This window comes from Sycon ciliatum, chromosome 8 (genome assembly GCF_964019385.1).
Source record: "Sycon ciliatum chromosome 8, ocSycCili1.1, whole genome shotgun sequence".
Classification (NCBI taxonomy): Eukaryota; Metazoa; Porifera; class Calcarea; order Leucosolenida; family Sycettidae; genus Sycon; species Sycon ciliatum.
In genome coordinates this window covers 26,251,266-26,268,142 of record NC_088650.1, presented here as the reverse complement: position 1 = coordinate 26,268,142, position 16,877 = coordinate 26,251,266, and the positions used below count along the sequence as shown (strand labels likewise).

Genomic DNA, 16,877 nt, shown 5'->3' with positions numbered 1-16,877 from the left:
GCACTACACACATGCCCGAGCCATCGAACTTTTCCGGGAATTCCGCGTGTCGGCCAGGTCGGCGGCGGGATTTTTTTCGCCCGCGCGCTTCCTCTCAACAACCTCTGCGATCTGCATGCGCATGCAACCAGGGAGTCGTAAAATACAGGTATTTTACGACTCCCTGCATGCAACCTATTCCATGGTGCCATGGTAACAGCGCATGCGTTGTACCTGTTCGATGACGCAATCTGCAAAGACTACGCATGCGCGGCGCCATTATAGGGAGCACTACACATGCGCTGAAGTGCCAGCTTTCTTCCTTTTTGTGTTGTCTGCTTTGTGAGAAAGGTAAGCAATTTTTGCTCTCTCTCCAAGCTCTTCTTTGACCGCGAGGAACTATTGTCAGTGGAGTTTCCAGTTGCTGAAGAGTAGCAGTAGTTGTTGATCAATCGTCTTTTTCCCGAAATCTCTCCTGTTCAGGCGTCAATTTCAACATCCAAGATGGGTAAGGAAAAGACTCACGTTAACATCGTCGTTATCGGCCATGTCGACAGTGGAAAGTCTACTTCCACTGGCCATCTCATCTACAAATGTGGTGGTATCGACAAGCGTACCATCGAGAAGTTCGAGAAGGAGGCTCAGGAGGTAAGGAGGTTGCTTTGCATTCAAATTTTTCACTTTGTTGACTGAACTCAGTCATTGTTTAAACATTTGTGACTCAGTTGAATCATTTTGTTGCGAAGATGATATCCTGTACTGTGTAATGGTTGTACCGTAGGGTTGTAGATCTCATGGCATTTGCTTGCTCGTTGGTCTTGTAGATGGGCAAGGGATCCTTCAAGTACGCTTGGGTGTTGGACAAGCTGAAGGCCGAGCGTGAACGTGGTATCACCATCGACATTGCTCTGTGGAAGTTTGAGACCACTAAGTTCTATGTCACCATCATTGATGCCCCTGGACATCGTGACTTCATCAAGAACATGATCACAGGAACATCCCAGGTATGTCTTCTATTTTATTTCTGGTTTTGTGCTACTTATGTGAGTGCTGTTAGTACACAATGGAGGCACACATAACACTTTTTAGTTTGTATGTACTCATAGATCGTACGCACGCATGCACACTGAATGTAATTCTTGTCACACAAGAGGAAAATCTAAAAAGTACTGTACCATTTCCGCCGTGCTGTAGTAGGTTGCATATCATCACTGTTCCAGTATACTAGGAATACACTTTCATCGTTGATCATGCCAATTTCTAAGTATTGGTGCCCATCCATTTGTTTATGTAGGCCGATTGCGCTGTCTTGATCGTCGCTGCTGGTGTTGGTGAGTTCGAGGCTGGTATCTCCAAGAACGGCCAGACCCGCGAGCATGCTCTCCTCGCTTTCACGCTCGGTGTCAAGCAACTGATCATTGGTGTGAACAAGATGGACTCCACCGAGCCACCCTACAGCTCTGCTCGTTTCGAAGAAATCTCGAAGGAAGTCTCGGGCTTTATCAAGAAGGTCGGATACAACCCCAAGGCTGTTGCCTTCGTCCCCATCTCTGGATGGCACGGTGATAACATGATCGCGCCCACCGAGAAGGTAAATCGCGATTTTCATACGTAATCCTCATTGTTTTGTGTTCCTGTCGTGAATTTCAACTGCTTTGTTGCATTTTGATTTCTACTGGATACGCATTACTCTATCGTCATGATCGTATTGACACCCCTGTGTTCTTTTTCATGATTGTTTGTGCTCCGTAGATGGCCTGGTACAAGGGATGGGAGATTGAGCGCAAGGAGGGTAAGGCTTCCGGCAAGACCCTTCTTGAGGCTCTTGACGCCATCCTCCCGCCGTCTCGTCCATCTGACAAGCCTCTCCGTCTTCCCCTTCAGGACGTGTACAAGATCGGCGGTGAGTGAATATTGTCTTTATTTTGAATCATGTGCCAAATCATCTTTATCACAATTGTTGGACATTCTATTTCTATGTTTATGTGGTCGTGCATTGTCTGATTCTGTTGTGCTGCTCATATCAATGTCACTGCAGTATTCGTGTGGAATACCATTTCGTTAATTGAATCGAAGAAATTATTCACAAAAATTTGGTTGTGAGCAACACCGGCTCGCATTTATAATTTCAACCTGTGGCATTCCTTGTCTCGTTTCTAAATTCATTTCGTCTTCTTCTTTGTTTCCCACTCAGGTATTGGAACGGTCCCCGTTGGTCGTGTTGAGACTGGTACCCTCAAGGCCGGTATGATTGTCACAGTTGCCCCCGCCATGGTGAGCACTGAAGTCAAGTCTGTTGAAATGCATCACGAAACCCTCACCGAGGCTCTCCCCGGTGACAACGTCGGTTTCAACGTCAAGAACGTCTCAGTCAAAGACATCCGTCGTGGTATGGTTGTTGGTGACTCCAAGAACGACCCACCCAAGGAGGCCAAGAACTTCACCGCTCAGGTCATCGTCTTGAACCACCCCAACGAGATCCGTGCTGGTTACACACCAGTGTTGGATTGCCATACCGCTCACATTGCCTGTAAGTTCCAGGAGCTTCTGGAGAAGATTGACCGACGTAGTGGTAAGAAGCTTGAGGACATGCCCAAGGCTGTCAAGTCTGGTGATGCTTGCATCGTCACCATGATCCCATCCAAGCCCATGGTCGTTGAGCCCTTCACCAACTATGCTCCCCTGGGACGTTTCGCTGTCCGTGACATGAGACAGACTGTTGCCGTCGGTGTCATCAAGGCCGTCGAGAAGGTCGATGCTACTGCCAAGGCAACAAAGAGCGCCCAGAAGGCCGGAAAGAAGAAGTAGACTTTTTCTTAACTTTACCATACCATCGATTTTTTTATTCACGCTGTCAGTTGTACCGTGCTGTTTTTCCATCTCACAAACAGACCCATAAAGAAAGAAATCAGTAAAAAACCAAGACTGTTCTATGATTGTGAACTTGTGCACAGGGAAGATGATGCAGATTTAGGGTGAATGCTCCATTATTAACGAAATGAAGGTTTCGGTAATTATAGACTTCACATAATGATGGAATTTTAAATGTTAACAATGTTCCGAAATTTGTCGGACTGAGTTTACAATTATTTGAAGGTTTTGGTTGATATAGATAATAATGATGCGAGTTTACAAAGTCTCCAGCAGTTCGTTTACAGTCATCAAGATTGATCCTGCTCCCACAATGCTCAGAATCTGTAGTGAGAAAGCACCCAAGAATTTGCATTAGCACACATAGCTAGGGTACCCTATGCGGTATCTGCTTCAAAGTAACCCCATTTTTAAACAACCATCCAGTTGATCTGTGACCCGATTGGTGCTTGGTACAGTACATAGTATACAGTACGTGCAGTGGCACTAAAAAATCTCTGGTGTTCTTTCACCGATTTTCATAAACAAAGCAGTGAGACTTGAGACTCGGAGGAAAACTGAAAAAATCACTCTGGAATTCAAATTTTCAAGTTTCTTTCACACTAAACTTGGCAGGTGCTCCCCGCGTGTTACGTCATACTCAAGCATGCAGCACACCATCATCATGATCATTTTGCGCTTGAAACGAGCTTTCCGCTGTACAGTGTACTGTAGTTTGTTTGAAGTCCCGTCCCTCCAGGAACTGTTACTTGCGGCTGTTTGAACTTTGCTGGAGCTGTTCGCGCACGGCTGCTGCTTTGAGCGGCATTCTAGGCCGTGCAGGTAGCTGGCTTGATTGTGGTATTAGGCGCTTCGTCTTGGAAATACCTTTCCAGCGGTGTCAAGTTTGTAAAAATCGGTGAATGTTTGGCAGAGAAGGTGCATGTTATTTTGAAGTAACGTTTAGTTGAGTAAATTGTGTTTGCGATCGTAACCTAGGCAATGACGGCAAAGACATACGTTTCGTACTCCGGAACATCTCACTGCTCGAAAACGACGTATAAAATATCGGTAGCGCCTCTACGGATTTTGGCATGAAAAATCGTACTCCGGAACCTCCCTAATACCATATTTTTCGGAGTATAGTGCGCACCCCCAATCTTCATTGGGGGTGCGCACTTCAATCTTCATTGAAGTACATGCATTTCATATTCGGAGCATAGGATTTGTTTCAATTGTATTTGTCTCATAAGTTGCACAACAGTCAAGCAGATCATCCGAAAAGGACCGGTTGGTATGCTGACTTATTTGCCAACTTGAAGCGATTACAAGAATGGCGAACGAACCTCGTCTCTAGCTTCAATTTAGGAAAATTTAGGACGAGCCTTGGTTTGAAATTTTGACAAAGTCTGGCTTCCGGCAGCCGGCGATCACCGGCGCAAACGGTTCACAAACCACTTTTGGTCAAAATCGTACGGGATCCGTGCCGGGGCAGATCGCAAGAGTTGGGCACTGTCCAACTTTGCCGGCGGTCCCTTGCGATATTTTACCGTATGATTTTGTTACGACTGCATAATCGTAATGCGCCGGGAGAGGTTGCAAGAGGCCCACTCCCGTTGACTCCCGGCGCGTACCGGCGATATGTAAACCAACCCATAGGTAGGCTCCGGCGGATAATGCTCGCGAAATCATGAAATTATGCTTTCAAGGATTCTCGCATTATGCTCGTAAAATCCTCATAATGCTTTGGCACCCGGGGATATATTCACTTTGTTGTACTTGTGGAGCCTCAAAGTTCGGAAAATTGTGCTTTTTTCGTAAAGTTGCAAGTGGCCATAAGTTCAACAAAATACATGAGTATCCCCATACCAAGGTGTCCATGCATGTTAGAGATCAACATGGAAAAGAGAAAACATTACTTCTTCTATTCATCACTTGATTCCTTTTGTACTTCAGTAAAAATATTATTTCATTGCCAAATTAGTTTGAGTTACCTTTGAAAATTATCATCATGTTCAACTCACGGTCTTCGTAATCATCATACTCGTCCAACCGATGTCACCCTCACCCTGCGAATAATCAGCTCATCTCTCCCGTAGCTCCACTTCTCCTTCCATCATGACCGAACATCAACTATACATCAATTAATTTGGAGCAATGTCGATAGCCTGCAGTCATATCATGACTGATAAAATCCAGAGGTCATGACTTCGTAACATGCAAATGTATAAATGTAATGTACATGTACATGTAAACGGAGTTTTGCGGACTACCCGCCACTATCTCGTCCGCCCCGGGATACCAGATGAAGGCTGATTCACTCGCATCTTTTGCTACATGTACTGTGCCAGTGTGAGAAAGAACTTTGAAGAAGACGAGTTCGAGCATACAATACTGTATTGCCATGATTTCTTCCCTGCTTTTCATTGAAAACACTATCCGCATGACCTCCGAACCCTTCACCATGCAGACCACCAGCACCGATCAGGTGCATTATTCACAATTGTATAGCCTACATACTAGAACTGTGGTATAATCGTGTAGTTATGCTCCTACCTCCGAAAGGATGCCAAATTATGCTCCAAATTTTTAACCACCAAATTATGCCAATAATTATGCCGGCATAATCCGCCGGTGCCTACCCATAGGGCGCACCTGCGATTTAGGGCCTAAAATAGCTCATCTAAAGTGCGCACTGTAATACTCCGGAAAATACGGTAGGTACGAGGTGAGGGTTTACATGAAGACAGTTGACCCGGGTCAAATACTGATATGCCGCCAAAATTCAGGGCTCACAGCAACCATGCCAAAACCTCGATTACGTGGGAGGACATCTTGGATCTGATCACCATAGAAACGAACTCGCGTGACCGCTAAGCGCAGGCGTAGAACGCAGTCGCGCAAGGAGATTTTGACTTGCTTGGGCTTAGTTGCTGTGACAAGGACTGAGTCGTGAATGGTGAAGGAGATGGCCGGAGACTGTCTCACAATCTCTATTTCATTTCGGTAGTTCTTGTTTCCTTCCAAGTGGATTATTTCGCGAGCAGTGTTGGCCTTGTCGGCCGAAGGCTTCATTCAGACTGTCCGCACACGGAGTCCTGCGAAAAGTAGCCCCGAGCAGAATCCTGCAGTCGTTGACGAAAGAGTTCAACATCTACAGCCGGGCAGCTACGCCGCTGATGCACAGGCGCGGGTGACGGGAGAGGGAAAGGACTAGCATTCCTTGACGGCATGCATCAATGACTCACGTCGTGTTCTAGTTTTAGTTTCTCCGCCGTGAAGTCCTGTTGTGTAAACGTAAGTGTACGGCTGGTCTGCGAAGAGCCGTGTAGCGCAGTGGTGACGATGTGGAGTTGTGAATTATTTGATTCGCCACTCCGTTTCGTTGCAAGAGAACAAGTCCAATGGCTTCGCCGTTGTGCGGGCCATGTATTTCTTCGGTCTGCCATAGCCTTGATAACTCCTGGAGGACACAGCGATGAAGCGCCAGGCGAGTAGCAAAAACATTTCAAAAAATTGCTTTGCTGCTGCAGTGTTGTTTCCGCATTCACCATGTTCACAACAAGTGCAGCGCGCGCGGTTCTTCCTCGTGGCTGCACTGCAGATAGGGTTGCCTTTGAAATGTTCGTTTGTACCCGTCTCTGGCCCGATTTTGATGGCCAATAGCTTAAAATTTTCAGTAGGAAAATTAGAAGAACTTCTCCGAGCGACTTTTCAATTTTAGTACAGTAATCCAAATCAGAATTACGCCTGCACCAACTGATACTTTGGCTCCATATATATGCCAAACCGTATCGATTTTAACAAAAAACTCTCGGACAAATCCTTACAATGGGTATTGAGAGTATGTTCCTAGAGTTTCAGAGGCCTAGGGAAAAGCATTGGTACAAATGAACATTTTGAATGCACCCCACTTTCAAGTTTTCAGAGATATCTGCCTGATCGCATGTACACGATTCTGGCATGCTGGCTGGCTCGTGTGACAGCGGCCTGTCCAAAATGGCGCCCACGCTTTTGTGTGATGCTGTGAGCCCTGAAATTCCACTTCCAGAGTCCTGTATGGTCACGTGAATCTGTTCGCGCGAAATTTGCATGTGCAGTGCTGTTCAAACCTGGCGCGAGATACGCACAGAAGTACGTTTGTACGATGTTCTTGACCCAGGTTGATTTCAACCCTCCCCTTCGGGGGAGGGTTGAAATCAACCCGGGTCAAGCGCAATGCGTCATGTAAACGCGCCATTCATTTTGTGCACATGGCGGGTTGAAATCTGACCCGGGTTGAAATGCCTCATGTAAACACAGCCTTAGTCGACTGGTTTTGGTCCAAAAAGGCTGCGATGCAGCAGCGTTCCTCCTTTATTCCCAATCGAACATGGTTGAACAAGCGGTCACGTGCTCCTGGGTGCCCAAATCACCTGATCACCACGCCAGCAGGCGACAACTTTCACACCAAGGTTCAACTCGAGTGACAGGACTGCACCCAAAAAAGGTCTATAACATATGGGCCAATTGCGATCATCCGTGCTTTTATCTCTTAATTTGCTGGCCAAAAATCCTATATATAGAATTTGAAAATGTGTGCCTTTTATGCCGTTGTTATTGGTCATCACGACCAATAATAACGGCATAACGGTTTTCATGGAAGTTGTAAATATGTTTGAGGCATGAATGTTTACATTTTAGATTCATAGGGCGATAATATTTCTGATGAATACCCATTTTCAGCAATAATTGGAAATTTGAGCATAATTGTTCAGCTGCTGTCATGGAAAGGACTGAAGCAGTGAATGTGCAGAAGAACATTGCAGGTGTGGCACGGGGTGGTTTCTTGACGACATACCGCACATGCCGTCATGAAACTACCAGTTTTAAGGATAAAACAAGGTCCAATAAAATCTCAAATCCTATATATAGGATTCGAAAAATAGGGCACAGGCCTTAGTAATATTGGGCAAGGAGATGAGCCTGAGATGTTAGTGTTTGAAAAAATGATCTTATTCAACTCTCGATATCTACTAAGACCTAGCAAGGAAGAATTGGTCACATACTTTTTGCTATTCTCATGCCACACATATTTTGAGTTGAAAAATATGACCAAAATCCTGTATATAGGATTTAGGGGCCGTCCGTAAAAATCGATGTTTTTTTAGAGACGATATTGGTGCTTCTCTCCCTTGACCCCCCCCCCCCCCTCCCCCCAGAAGACGCAAATGTACATCTAGATCATGGAATCAATATTTTTGGATGTTCATTTTTTTTCCTTTTTTTGTCAATAATATGAACCCAAGATGGCAAGTTTGTAGTATTTATATGGTCTAATTGAGAAGGAGAGCATTATGACTTTTTTGGTCGCCCTCGAGAACACTTGTGGCCAGCAGGCTTTTCTTGTGCTGCATTAGCCCATAGTAGGTGGTGAAGGCTAAGCCACAAGTAGAAGCACCATCCAAATACGAGCACACATGCTCCTTCTGCTGCCTGGATGTAGTGCCTTCACTGCTATGACTCAGGCGGTTGTGGCGAAGCTTATCAGCCGCTGACAAGAAGACATACTTGCAGTGCTCGCATCGCTCCGTTGTACCATTCTCAGCGTCTGTGCCAGCTTGGCGATGGATAAACTGGTCTGCCGGTGCAGCCTTTGCCAAGAGCAAAGTGCCATCCAAGACCATCTGCAGGTAGGTCTTGAAGTGCCCAGGATGTTGAGGGTCCGGTGTAGGCGTGAAAATCCCGCCGCACTCACGCAATAGCTGCATCGCCTGGGGGGAGCGAACCGGGTTGGCGCTGCAGTGCTCACAGCCATCGTCCGTGCACTTGATGAACGTGAGGAGGTGGTGCCTGCGATCAATGTGCTTCATGAGGAAGCAGTAGTCTCTCTTCATACCCATCATTGTTGCGTTGGTTTTGAGAGCCTGCACGCCTGCTTTGCCGAAGGACATCAACTGCTCTTGGTCATCCGCCTCACGCTCCTTCGAAGGGCTGGTACATGCCACCTGTACGGTTTCAACTGGATAGCCGTCATAGGTCTTACCCTTAAAGTGGCTGGCAACAACAGCAATGGCCTGGTCATGGACGGAGGCTTCCTTCTCTAGTTGCTGCTCAGGTGTCAGGTTTGCTTGCTGGGATGGAGGAGCCTCACCAGGCAAGGCTGCTGGCAGTACCAACCCAGTCAAGTCGTTTGAACGAGGGCTCCAGGTGTGCTCGATGGGATTGAATCGGCTGTGGTAAGGTGCGTAACTCACAGCAACAAGCAAATCCAAGCCAAGTTCCTTCCACAGACTCCCCAGCCTCATCAGGGTGGTGGTTGAGCGAACACTCCAGTCCGGTCCTCCATCGACGATCAGGATCACTGAGTTCTTGCCCATTGACTGCTGCTCAGCAATGAGTGGACGAATATCAGCAGCATGAGCCGTTATGGACGATGAGAAGAACTTGGATGAACGGAGGTATATGTGCAATGGACCTGTTCGAGGCCAACTGTAGTGGAGACGACCACACTTATCACGGACAAAGTGCTGCCTGTCGTCATCAGGTGAGACTTGGGTGTCACTGGAAACGGAGCATGGCCCACAGCTACGACTACGGCGACGACTGCCCATAGATGAGGCGGCTAGTCGGGTCGGGAGACTGCTCGAGCGAATTCGTGATGAACCAGGCTTCTTCAGTACCTGCATGTACCCGGACGGGATCAGCTTGTTGTTCCGTAATGGGAAATCATGGTCGGGATAGTGCGGTTCATCCCCAGTGGCGAAGAATCTGCGGATTTGGTGGTAGCGTGACACTGCTATTGCACCTACATTGATCTTATTCATATCGTCGCAGCTGAATGCAGCCACTTCGTTGTTGAACTGCTGCCCGAACTCCATACACAGGTTCACTTGTGCAGCACAGTGCTGAACATGGCCATGGCTGTGAGAAGGAGCATCGTTCTTCTTGCTTGCTACACGGGCCTGTACAACTCCTTGGTAGCGTGAGGCATTGATCGTGCCTTGCCGGGGAGGAAGCATCAGTTGCTGCACAGTGGTCCGGGATATGCCAACTTCTTTGAGACCAGGAACCGTGTCTAGGAGATGCTGCCGCAAGCTTCCAAGGGATACGCCAACCGAGTTGGCAACTTCCGTCCTCCGTCGCTCTTGGGCACTCCATCCATGCTGCTGCAGGTACTTTAGAGCACACTCCGCAATAGAAGGGAACGTGAAGTGGCGGGACTTCCTTCCTGGTTTTCGTGGCGGGCCATACACAACAGGCACAGCTGGTGGTGAAGGTGCGGCATCTGTACACTCTTCTTCACCGGTAGACTCTTGGTCGGGTTTGCCGAAGGAGAGAAGCTCATGGAGCACTGTTGACGATGGCATCACGAACTCCCATGCGTCAACTACTACAGTATCGTGATACTGGCCATTCTGCTTGCACTTTTTAATGGACAGCACAGGAAAGAATGCAAGCAGCTGCTCCTCAGACGACCGCAGATTGGCGGTCAGCGAGCCGGGGGTATACTTGTGTTCTTCTTCCACTTCCTCCAGCAGCACAGCCAGCGGTAGCATTGTCTGCTGTGAGATCCGAGATCCGCAAGACTGCAGTGGACAGCACACCAGTGGAATCTCCAGACGCTCCATCTGAAACTGTGTCGAAGCAGTCAGCCCAGGACTTGTTTGTTCCAAGTACAGTGTGGAGCTTGACATCATTGGCGTCACTGTGGACATGCTCGGTGACACAACGGCGAAGACGAAGAGCAACCTGACTGTTCCTCATCTCAATTGGCCGGCAGTGGTCGACAAGCTGTGATCTGTATTTCACAAGTGCCATGGTTGCCTCTGTCAGCAAGGCTGATTTCCGTTGGAGAGACAACTGAGTTTGAGCACCAAGAATGTTTCCAGCTGGTACAACAATAGCAGCAACTGACTTCTGTTGAGGTTCGACCTCAACTAACTGAACTGCTACTGATCTGCATGATATCAGTCGCCATGTATCTAACTTTGCATTGTCGTCACTACCTACGTGTAGTGCACTGTTAGCTGTGTTTTAGTGTCGCGCGGTATCTGCGTGTCACGTGTTTATTGCTTTGCGCGGGCTTTTCCATACTTCGAGTGAGTGGTGAGTTTGTGCTGAGGGAGTTCTAGAGAGAGAGAGTTGGAATGGCGGACATGGTTTTTCGAGTGGTTTTCCCTTTTGCTTTTGTCTTGTAGTATTGTCTGAGATCATGATAGTCTAAGTAAGAGATATCTCAGAACCCATCCAGTTGTTGTCTAACAGTCTGCGAACGAGCGAGCCCGACTCAACATTGGCGCAGTGAACAGGATTTGGCACTCGTTCCGAAAATCTGACTGACGACGGCGACAACAATGGCATCGAAAGTCCGCGTATCTGTCAAGCTGGACTTAGATCACGAACTCGGCCATGACCATTACCAGACGTGGAGAAGTCAACTGGACATCGGCTTCCAGCTCCACGAGGTGACCAACAAGAAGAAGCAGTACCTGGCCGCGGCGGCGAATCTAGGAGAAAATGCAAGCTACTATTTGTGGCAGAAATTTCCCACGATCCCTGAGGCAGACGACCCGTTCGCGGAACTAATTGGGCTCTTCGATGAGTATTTTGGAAGCCAGCGCAGCACGGATGCCAGGCTTGCTGAGCTGTTCTCCATTGAGCAGCAGCCTGGGGAATCGATTCAGGCGTTTCGGGTCCGAATCGAGAAAGAGATGAGAGTATGCAATCTCACTCCAGGAGCTGACCTAAAAGATGTACTCGGCACAGTCGCCGTACATTTGTTTGCACGTGGCCTGTCTGTGAAAGCGGCCCGGAAGAGTGTGTTACAAGAGGGAGGCAAGGACCTGACGGCTGCAGCCAAGCGAGCTCAAGCAGTTGTGTTGGCGCGCGAGACGCCAGCCAAGGAAGTCGAGGTCAGCTACGCCGCTCCCCAGACACAAGGCCGACCCAGCCTTCCATACACCAGTAACCCCGCTTGTGGGTACTGCGGAGCGACGCACCCACCGGGAAAGCGGCACTGTCCGGCGGCCGACGCCGTGTGCCACCAGTGTGGACGGAAAGGGCATTTCGGGCAAGTCTGCCGTTCCGGCGCAGCGAAGCCCAAGCCGAAAGGCCAGTACCTGAGCACGAAGCCAGGGATGACGGCCAGCCTGGCCATGGCAAATGATTCCCGACCAGCAGCAACGCCATCGTCCAGAAGTCAGGTGTCTTCACCGAAACTTGCTGAAATGGATGACAGCGATGACGACGACGATGCGGAATGTTTCAGCGTCTGGTCCGGGAAAACTGGATTTGTGCTTCCACTACGATCGGTAGTGCTAGATGGCAAGCACCAAAGGGCTATGCGCGTGGATTCGGCCAGCATGGTGACGGTCCTGCCTCAGTCACAAGTACCGAGCGAGTATCGGCTATCGTCATCGCCCTGCCCATTACGGCCGGTAGGAACGTCTCAGCTCAAACCTGTTGGTGTTTTCGAGGCGTGCATCACGTACAACCAGTTCACTGTACAAGAGACTATCTTTGTTGTTGACGACTCCAAGCAGCCAGTGCCGGCACTCCTGGGCGAAGGTGTGTCACTTGCATTAGGACTGTTGGCACCACCTGTCGCTGGCATCAGCATTCATGCCGACACCGAGGAGTTGGCGTCGCTCCCAGCTATGCGTGGACCGGTGACGATTCACTTGGATTCCAGTCAACCAGCGATCCAGCAGTCAGCTCGGCGAGTGGCTCCGGCCTTGCTCCACTCATTACGAGAACAACTGCAGGCATGGACGGAACAGGGTGTGGTCGAGACCGTTAGTGAAGTGCAGGCCACTGATTTCGTTTCTCCCCTTGTCCCGGTGATGAAGCCGGACAAGACGGTCCGGTGGTGTGTCGACTTGCGACAAGTCAACTCCGCCGTACGCCGGCCTGGTGTGCAGTTGCCAACCACTGACGACCTCCTGGCGCAGGTGTCCGGTGCAACGGTATTCTCGAAGTTAGATTTGAAGTCTGGCTACTCGCAGCTGGAACTAACTCCAGACTGCCACCATGCATTTGTCATCGCCTCCCCATTGGGGCACTACCGGTTCCGCCGATTACCATTTGGCGTGTCAAGCGGTCCTGAGCTCTTCCAGAGGAAGATGGAGCAGATCCTGGGCTCGATTGAGGGTGTGCTCATTTACCTGGATGACATCCTCGTCTTCGCTCCTTCTCAACAGGAGCATGACAAGCGACTAGCAGCGGTGAAAGCAGCACTCAAGGCGAACTGTGTCACGCTCAACGGCAAGAAGTGTGCATTCAGCGTCACGGAGCTGACCTTCTTGGGCCATCGAGTCTCAGCTTCCGGCGTCCGACCAGGTGAGGACAAGGTCAAGTCACTCCACGAGATGGCTGATCCGGAGAACGTCTCGCAACTGCGCTCTTTTCTTGGCCTCACCACGTACCTAGCTAAGTTCGTGCCTAACCTGGCTGACCTGCTCGCTCCGTTGACAGCTCTGCTCGCTGGAAACTGGGACTGGACTCCAGCATGTACACAGGCAGCCGCCGCTGTGCGACAACACCTTGCAACCGAGCCCGTGCTGGCACTCTTCAACCCTACCCTGCCGACGCGCGTTGAAGTCGACGCCTCTGGTACGGGTCTAGGAGCCGTCCTCATGCAGAAGCACGACGGTGACGAGTGGCGTCCCGTGTACTATGCTAGTCGTAAACTGACTGGACCAGAAACCCGCTACGCTACGATCGAGAGAGAGGCACTGGCGATAGTCTGGGGCCTGCAGCGTTTCCGCAGTTTCATCACCGGCCTTTCCGTGACAGTGTTGTCGGATCACAAGCCACTTCTGCAAGTGTTCGACCGTGCATACAACTTGTCAGCCGCCAGTGTACGGGTGCAACGGCTCATCCTGAAGGTGCAAGACCTTCACTACCAAGTCCAGTTCCGCCCTGGCAAGTTCAACGTGCTAGCCGATGCTCTGTCACGTTTCCCGACCGAACCGGCAGACACCAGTTTCCTGGTCGTGCAAGCGATCTCCTGTGCTGACGGTCTACTACCTGATCAACGACGCAAGATTGCCGCCAAGACAGCCCAGGACGAGACGCTATGTGCAGTGCGCCAAGCTCTCCTGACTGACAAATGGCCGTCGACCTCCGCAGTGGCACCGTACCGTGGTCTTCGCCACGAGTTGAGTGTATGGCCGTACCCTAAGACTGACGACTTTGTCATCTTGCGAGGGGAGAGGTTAGTCATCCCAGAGTGTTGTGTGCCGGAGGTACTCGAGCTGGCACATGATGGGCATCCCGGCATCCCGAAAACCAAGGCACGCCTGCAGGAGTCAGTGTGGTGGCCTGGTTGGGCCAACGCAGCGAAGCGGCACGTGCAAAGCTGCGAGCCATGTGCGCTCGAAGCTCGACCGACAAAGGTACCTCTGCAGCCCAGAGAGCTACCACCACGGCCCTGGCACACGGTTGCCATTGACATTTTCTACTATGGTGGAAAGGCGTTTCTGAGTGTGATGGATTTGTACTCCCGCTATCCACTCGTTGCAGAACTAACCGGCGAGACGTCCTCGCGGGTGGTGACAGCGCTTCGCGCTATGTTCACCATGTTCGGGTATCCAGTGCGCGTCATCTCGGACAACGGTCCCCAGTTCGTCAGTGCAGAGACCGCAGCCCAGCTTCGTGACTGGGGCATCCAGCACGAGCGTATTGTCCCGTACACCCCAAGGCAAAACCCGGTAGAGCGTTTGCACCAGACACTCAAGCGCCATCTCAGAAAGTCATCGCAGGCGTCCCTCAAGCGAGCGATGCAAGAGTCGCTCGGTACCCTCCGCTCCACGGTGAATGCCACCACAGGGCATGCTCCGGCAGATCTGTTCCTGCGCGGTGGATTCCGCACGCAGTTGAAAGCTCTGCGCTGCCCCGGTTCAGAATCTGAGGAAGAGGACGATGACGAACTGGATGAAGCCGTTAGAGTGCGAGAAGCTGCAGTGAAGGCCTCTGTCAAGGACAGGTATGACACACAGCATCACACCGCTCCACGTCACTTGGCAGAAGGTGACGCAGTCTTTGTACAGCAAGCCTCCAGCGCGACAGAGAGAGCCACAGTGTTAGAGGCTAATGCTCATGAAGCCACCGTCGAGACCGAGGGTGGTGCCGTCCAGCGCCGTCATCTTGATCAGGTGAAGCCGTGCCGCGCTACGCCCGCCTCAGCGGACACCGAAGTTCCCATGCCGGTCCAGGAAGCGACCGATGTCACAACGCGTCGATCCGACCGAGCCAAGAAGCAGCCTGATAGGCTCAACCTGTAAACTGCTAGTCCCTCCTGCTTTGAAAGAAGGGGAGGTATGTTGAGGTTCGACCTCAACTAACTGAACTGCTACTGATCTGCATGATATCAGTCGCCATGTATCTAACTTTGCATTGTCGTCACTACCTACGTGTAGTGCACTGTTAGCTGTGTTTTAGTGTCGCGCGGTATCTGCGTGTCACGTGTTTATTGCTTTGCGCGGGCTTTTCCATACTTCGAGTGAGTGGTGAGTTTGTGCTGAGGGAGTTCTAGAGAGAGAGAGTTGGAATGGCGGACATGGTTTTTCGAGTGGTTTTCCCTTTTGCTTTTGTCTTGTAGTATTGTCTGAGATCATGATAGTCTAAGTAAGAGATATCTCAGAACCCATCCAGTTGTTGTCTAACAGTCTGCGAACGAGCCCAACTTCAATGTCTCAGCCAGAGCAAAGACCATCTTCTGTGCTGACTCCATTCCATCTTTAACGGATGATGTTTTCTTCGACCAACCAACGCCTGTTTCAACATGAGCGAGGTACTTTTCCTTGGCGTTCTGAAACCGGGCATGTACTCGAACGAACTCCTTGAACTCGGTCATAAAGCAGGCCTGTTCGACAACCTCACGGGTCAGCAGCTTTTCAGCGCTAATGCCAACGGACTCCAGAAAGGTAGTCTCAGCATTCGATGTGGGGGCAGTCAAAGGCATCTCAACGGGAGTAACAACATTCGTTGCAGCAGCAGCAGGAGTTACGGAAGAGGTCGATTCGACCACCACACAGTCGGGTGATTCTGGCCGCTGAATGCCCAGCCATGACTGGCTGCTCTCTTGGGCCGCTTTCCATTTGCCAACCTCAGCAACGAACTCGCGGACACCGGCTTCATTGTCCTTTAGACTACTCTATTTTGCCTGCGCTTGTCGAACAACATGTGCACGGACTGCGCCATCACCATAACGTTCCACGAACGCATCAATGAACTCTTCGTATGAAGAGGGATTCGACTTTTTGTAAATTCCTGTATCGACTACACAACCCCCAAACAACGTCAACTGTTTCGTTTTCCGTTTCTTGGGCGGTGGTGAAGACGACATTATCACAGCTAACCTGTCACTTTGCCATGGCCATGCGGTTCACAACTTCCTCAACTTCTCTCTCGACAAAGAACAAACTTCAGGCACGGCCAGTCAAAATTCACATTTCTTGTATAGCCATTTAGACGTCCGCGTGCAGGGATCGGCGAAACTTCAGATATTTACATCGATATTTTTCTGATGCTCGAAAAGACGCACATGGCTCAAACCCCCTCCCCCCCCCCCAGACGCACCAATATCGTCTCTAAAAAAACATCGATATTTACGGACGGCCCCTTAGCAAATTAAAGGTTGGTTCACATAAGCAAAATCGGCGCCGCAAGACATCGGCGGTGAGCCAGCTCCCGATCCGTTGCGCATACGGTTCAAGTACCAAATCTACTACAAAGTAGTACAGAATGTGCCCAAATGCTACGACAGGTTTGCCAATTGAAGCTTGAATTCTTTGTTTCTTCAGTAGTTCAAGGTCTTTCGGTGATGGCCACTCGGTGCTACCTTTTACTGGAGATCATGAAAATACTTCTACACATTTTATTGCAGTCTAGTAAGCGATTGTGTCGAAATTATGCTTGCAAACGTTGGTGAAGTAACAAGAACTTGCCAATGTATCCATCATATTTTTTATTTGTTTCAATTGTATTTGTCTCATAAGTTGCACAATGGTCAAGCAGATCATCCGAGAAGGACGGGCTGGTATGCTGACTTATTTGCCACCTTG

The 16,877-nt window shown here is 49.8% G+C and overlaps 2 protein-coding genes across 2 annotated transcripts in view; one reads left to right on the top strand and one right to left on the bottom strand.

The window, feature by feature from the left end:
- Positions 1 to 257: 257 nt before the first annotated feature.
- Positions 258 to 2,902, top strand: LOC135822507 (elongation factor 1-alpha). The gene is made up of 6 exons (XM_065335289.1): positions 258 to 330; positions 463 to 627; positions 804 to 983; positions 1,274 to 1,570; positions 1,732 to 1,882; positions 2,174 to 2,902. Exons 2-6 carry the CDS (start codon positions 484 to 486, stop codon positions 2,785 to 2,787), a joined length of 1,386 nt encoding a protein of 461 aa, XP_065191361.1. The 5' UTR covers positions 258 to 330; positions 463 to 483; the 3' UTR covers positions 2,788 to 2,902.
- The window catches only part of LOC135822508 (tetraspanin-33-like), a 26,613-nt gene continuing 12,360 nt past the window's right edge, over positions 2,625 to 16,877 (bottom strand). The window contains exon 9 of the mRNA XM_065335290.1: positions 2,625 to 3,174. Within this exon, the coding sequence (XP_065191362.1) occupies positions 3,109 to 3,174 (66 nt within the window). The 3' untranslated portion in view covers positions 2,625 to 3,108. The remainder of the gene's footprint in view (positions 3,175 to 16,877) is intronic.

Coding starts and splice junctions, on each gene's coding strand:
- LOC135822507 (XM_065335289.1), top strand. CDS start 484: ATGGGTAAGGAAAAGACTCACGTTAACATCGTCGTTATCGGCCATGTC. Junction 1,571..1,731: donor TGATCGCGCCCACCGAGAAG/GTAAATCGCGAT, acceptor TGTGCTCCGTAG/ATGGCCTGGTACAAGGGATG. Junction 1,883..2,173: donor GGACGTGTACAAGATCGGCG/GTGAGTGAATAT, acceptor TTTCCCACTCAG/GTATTGGAACGGTCCCCGTT.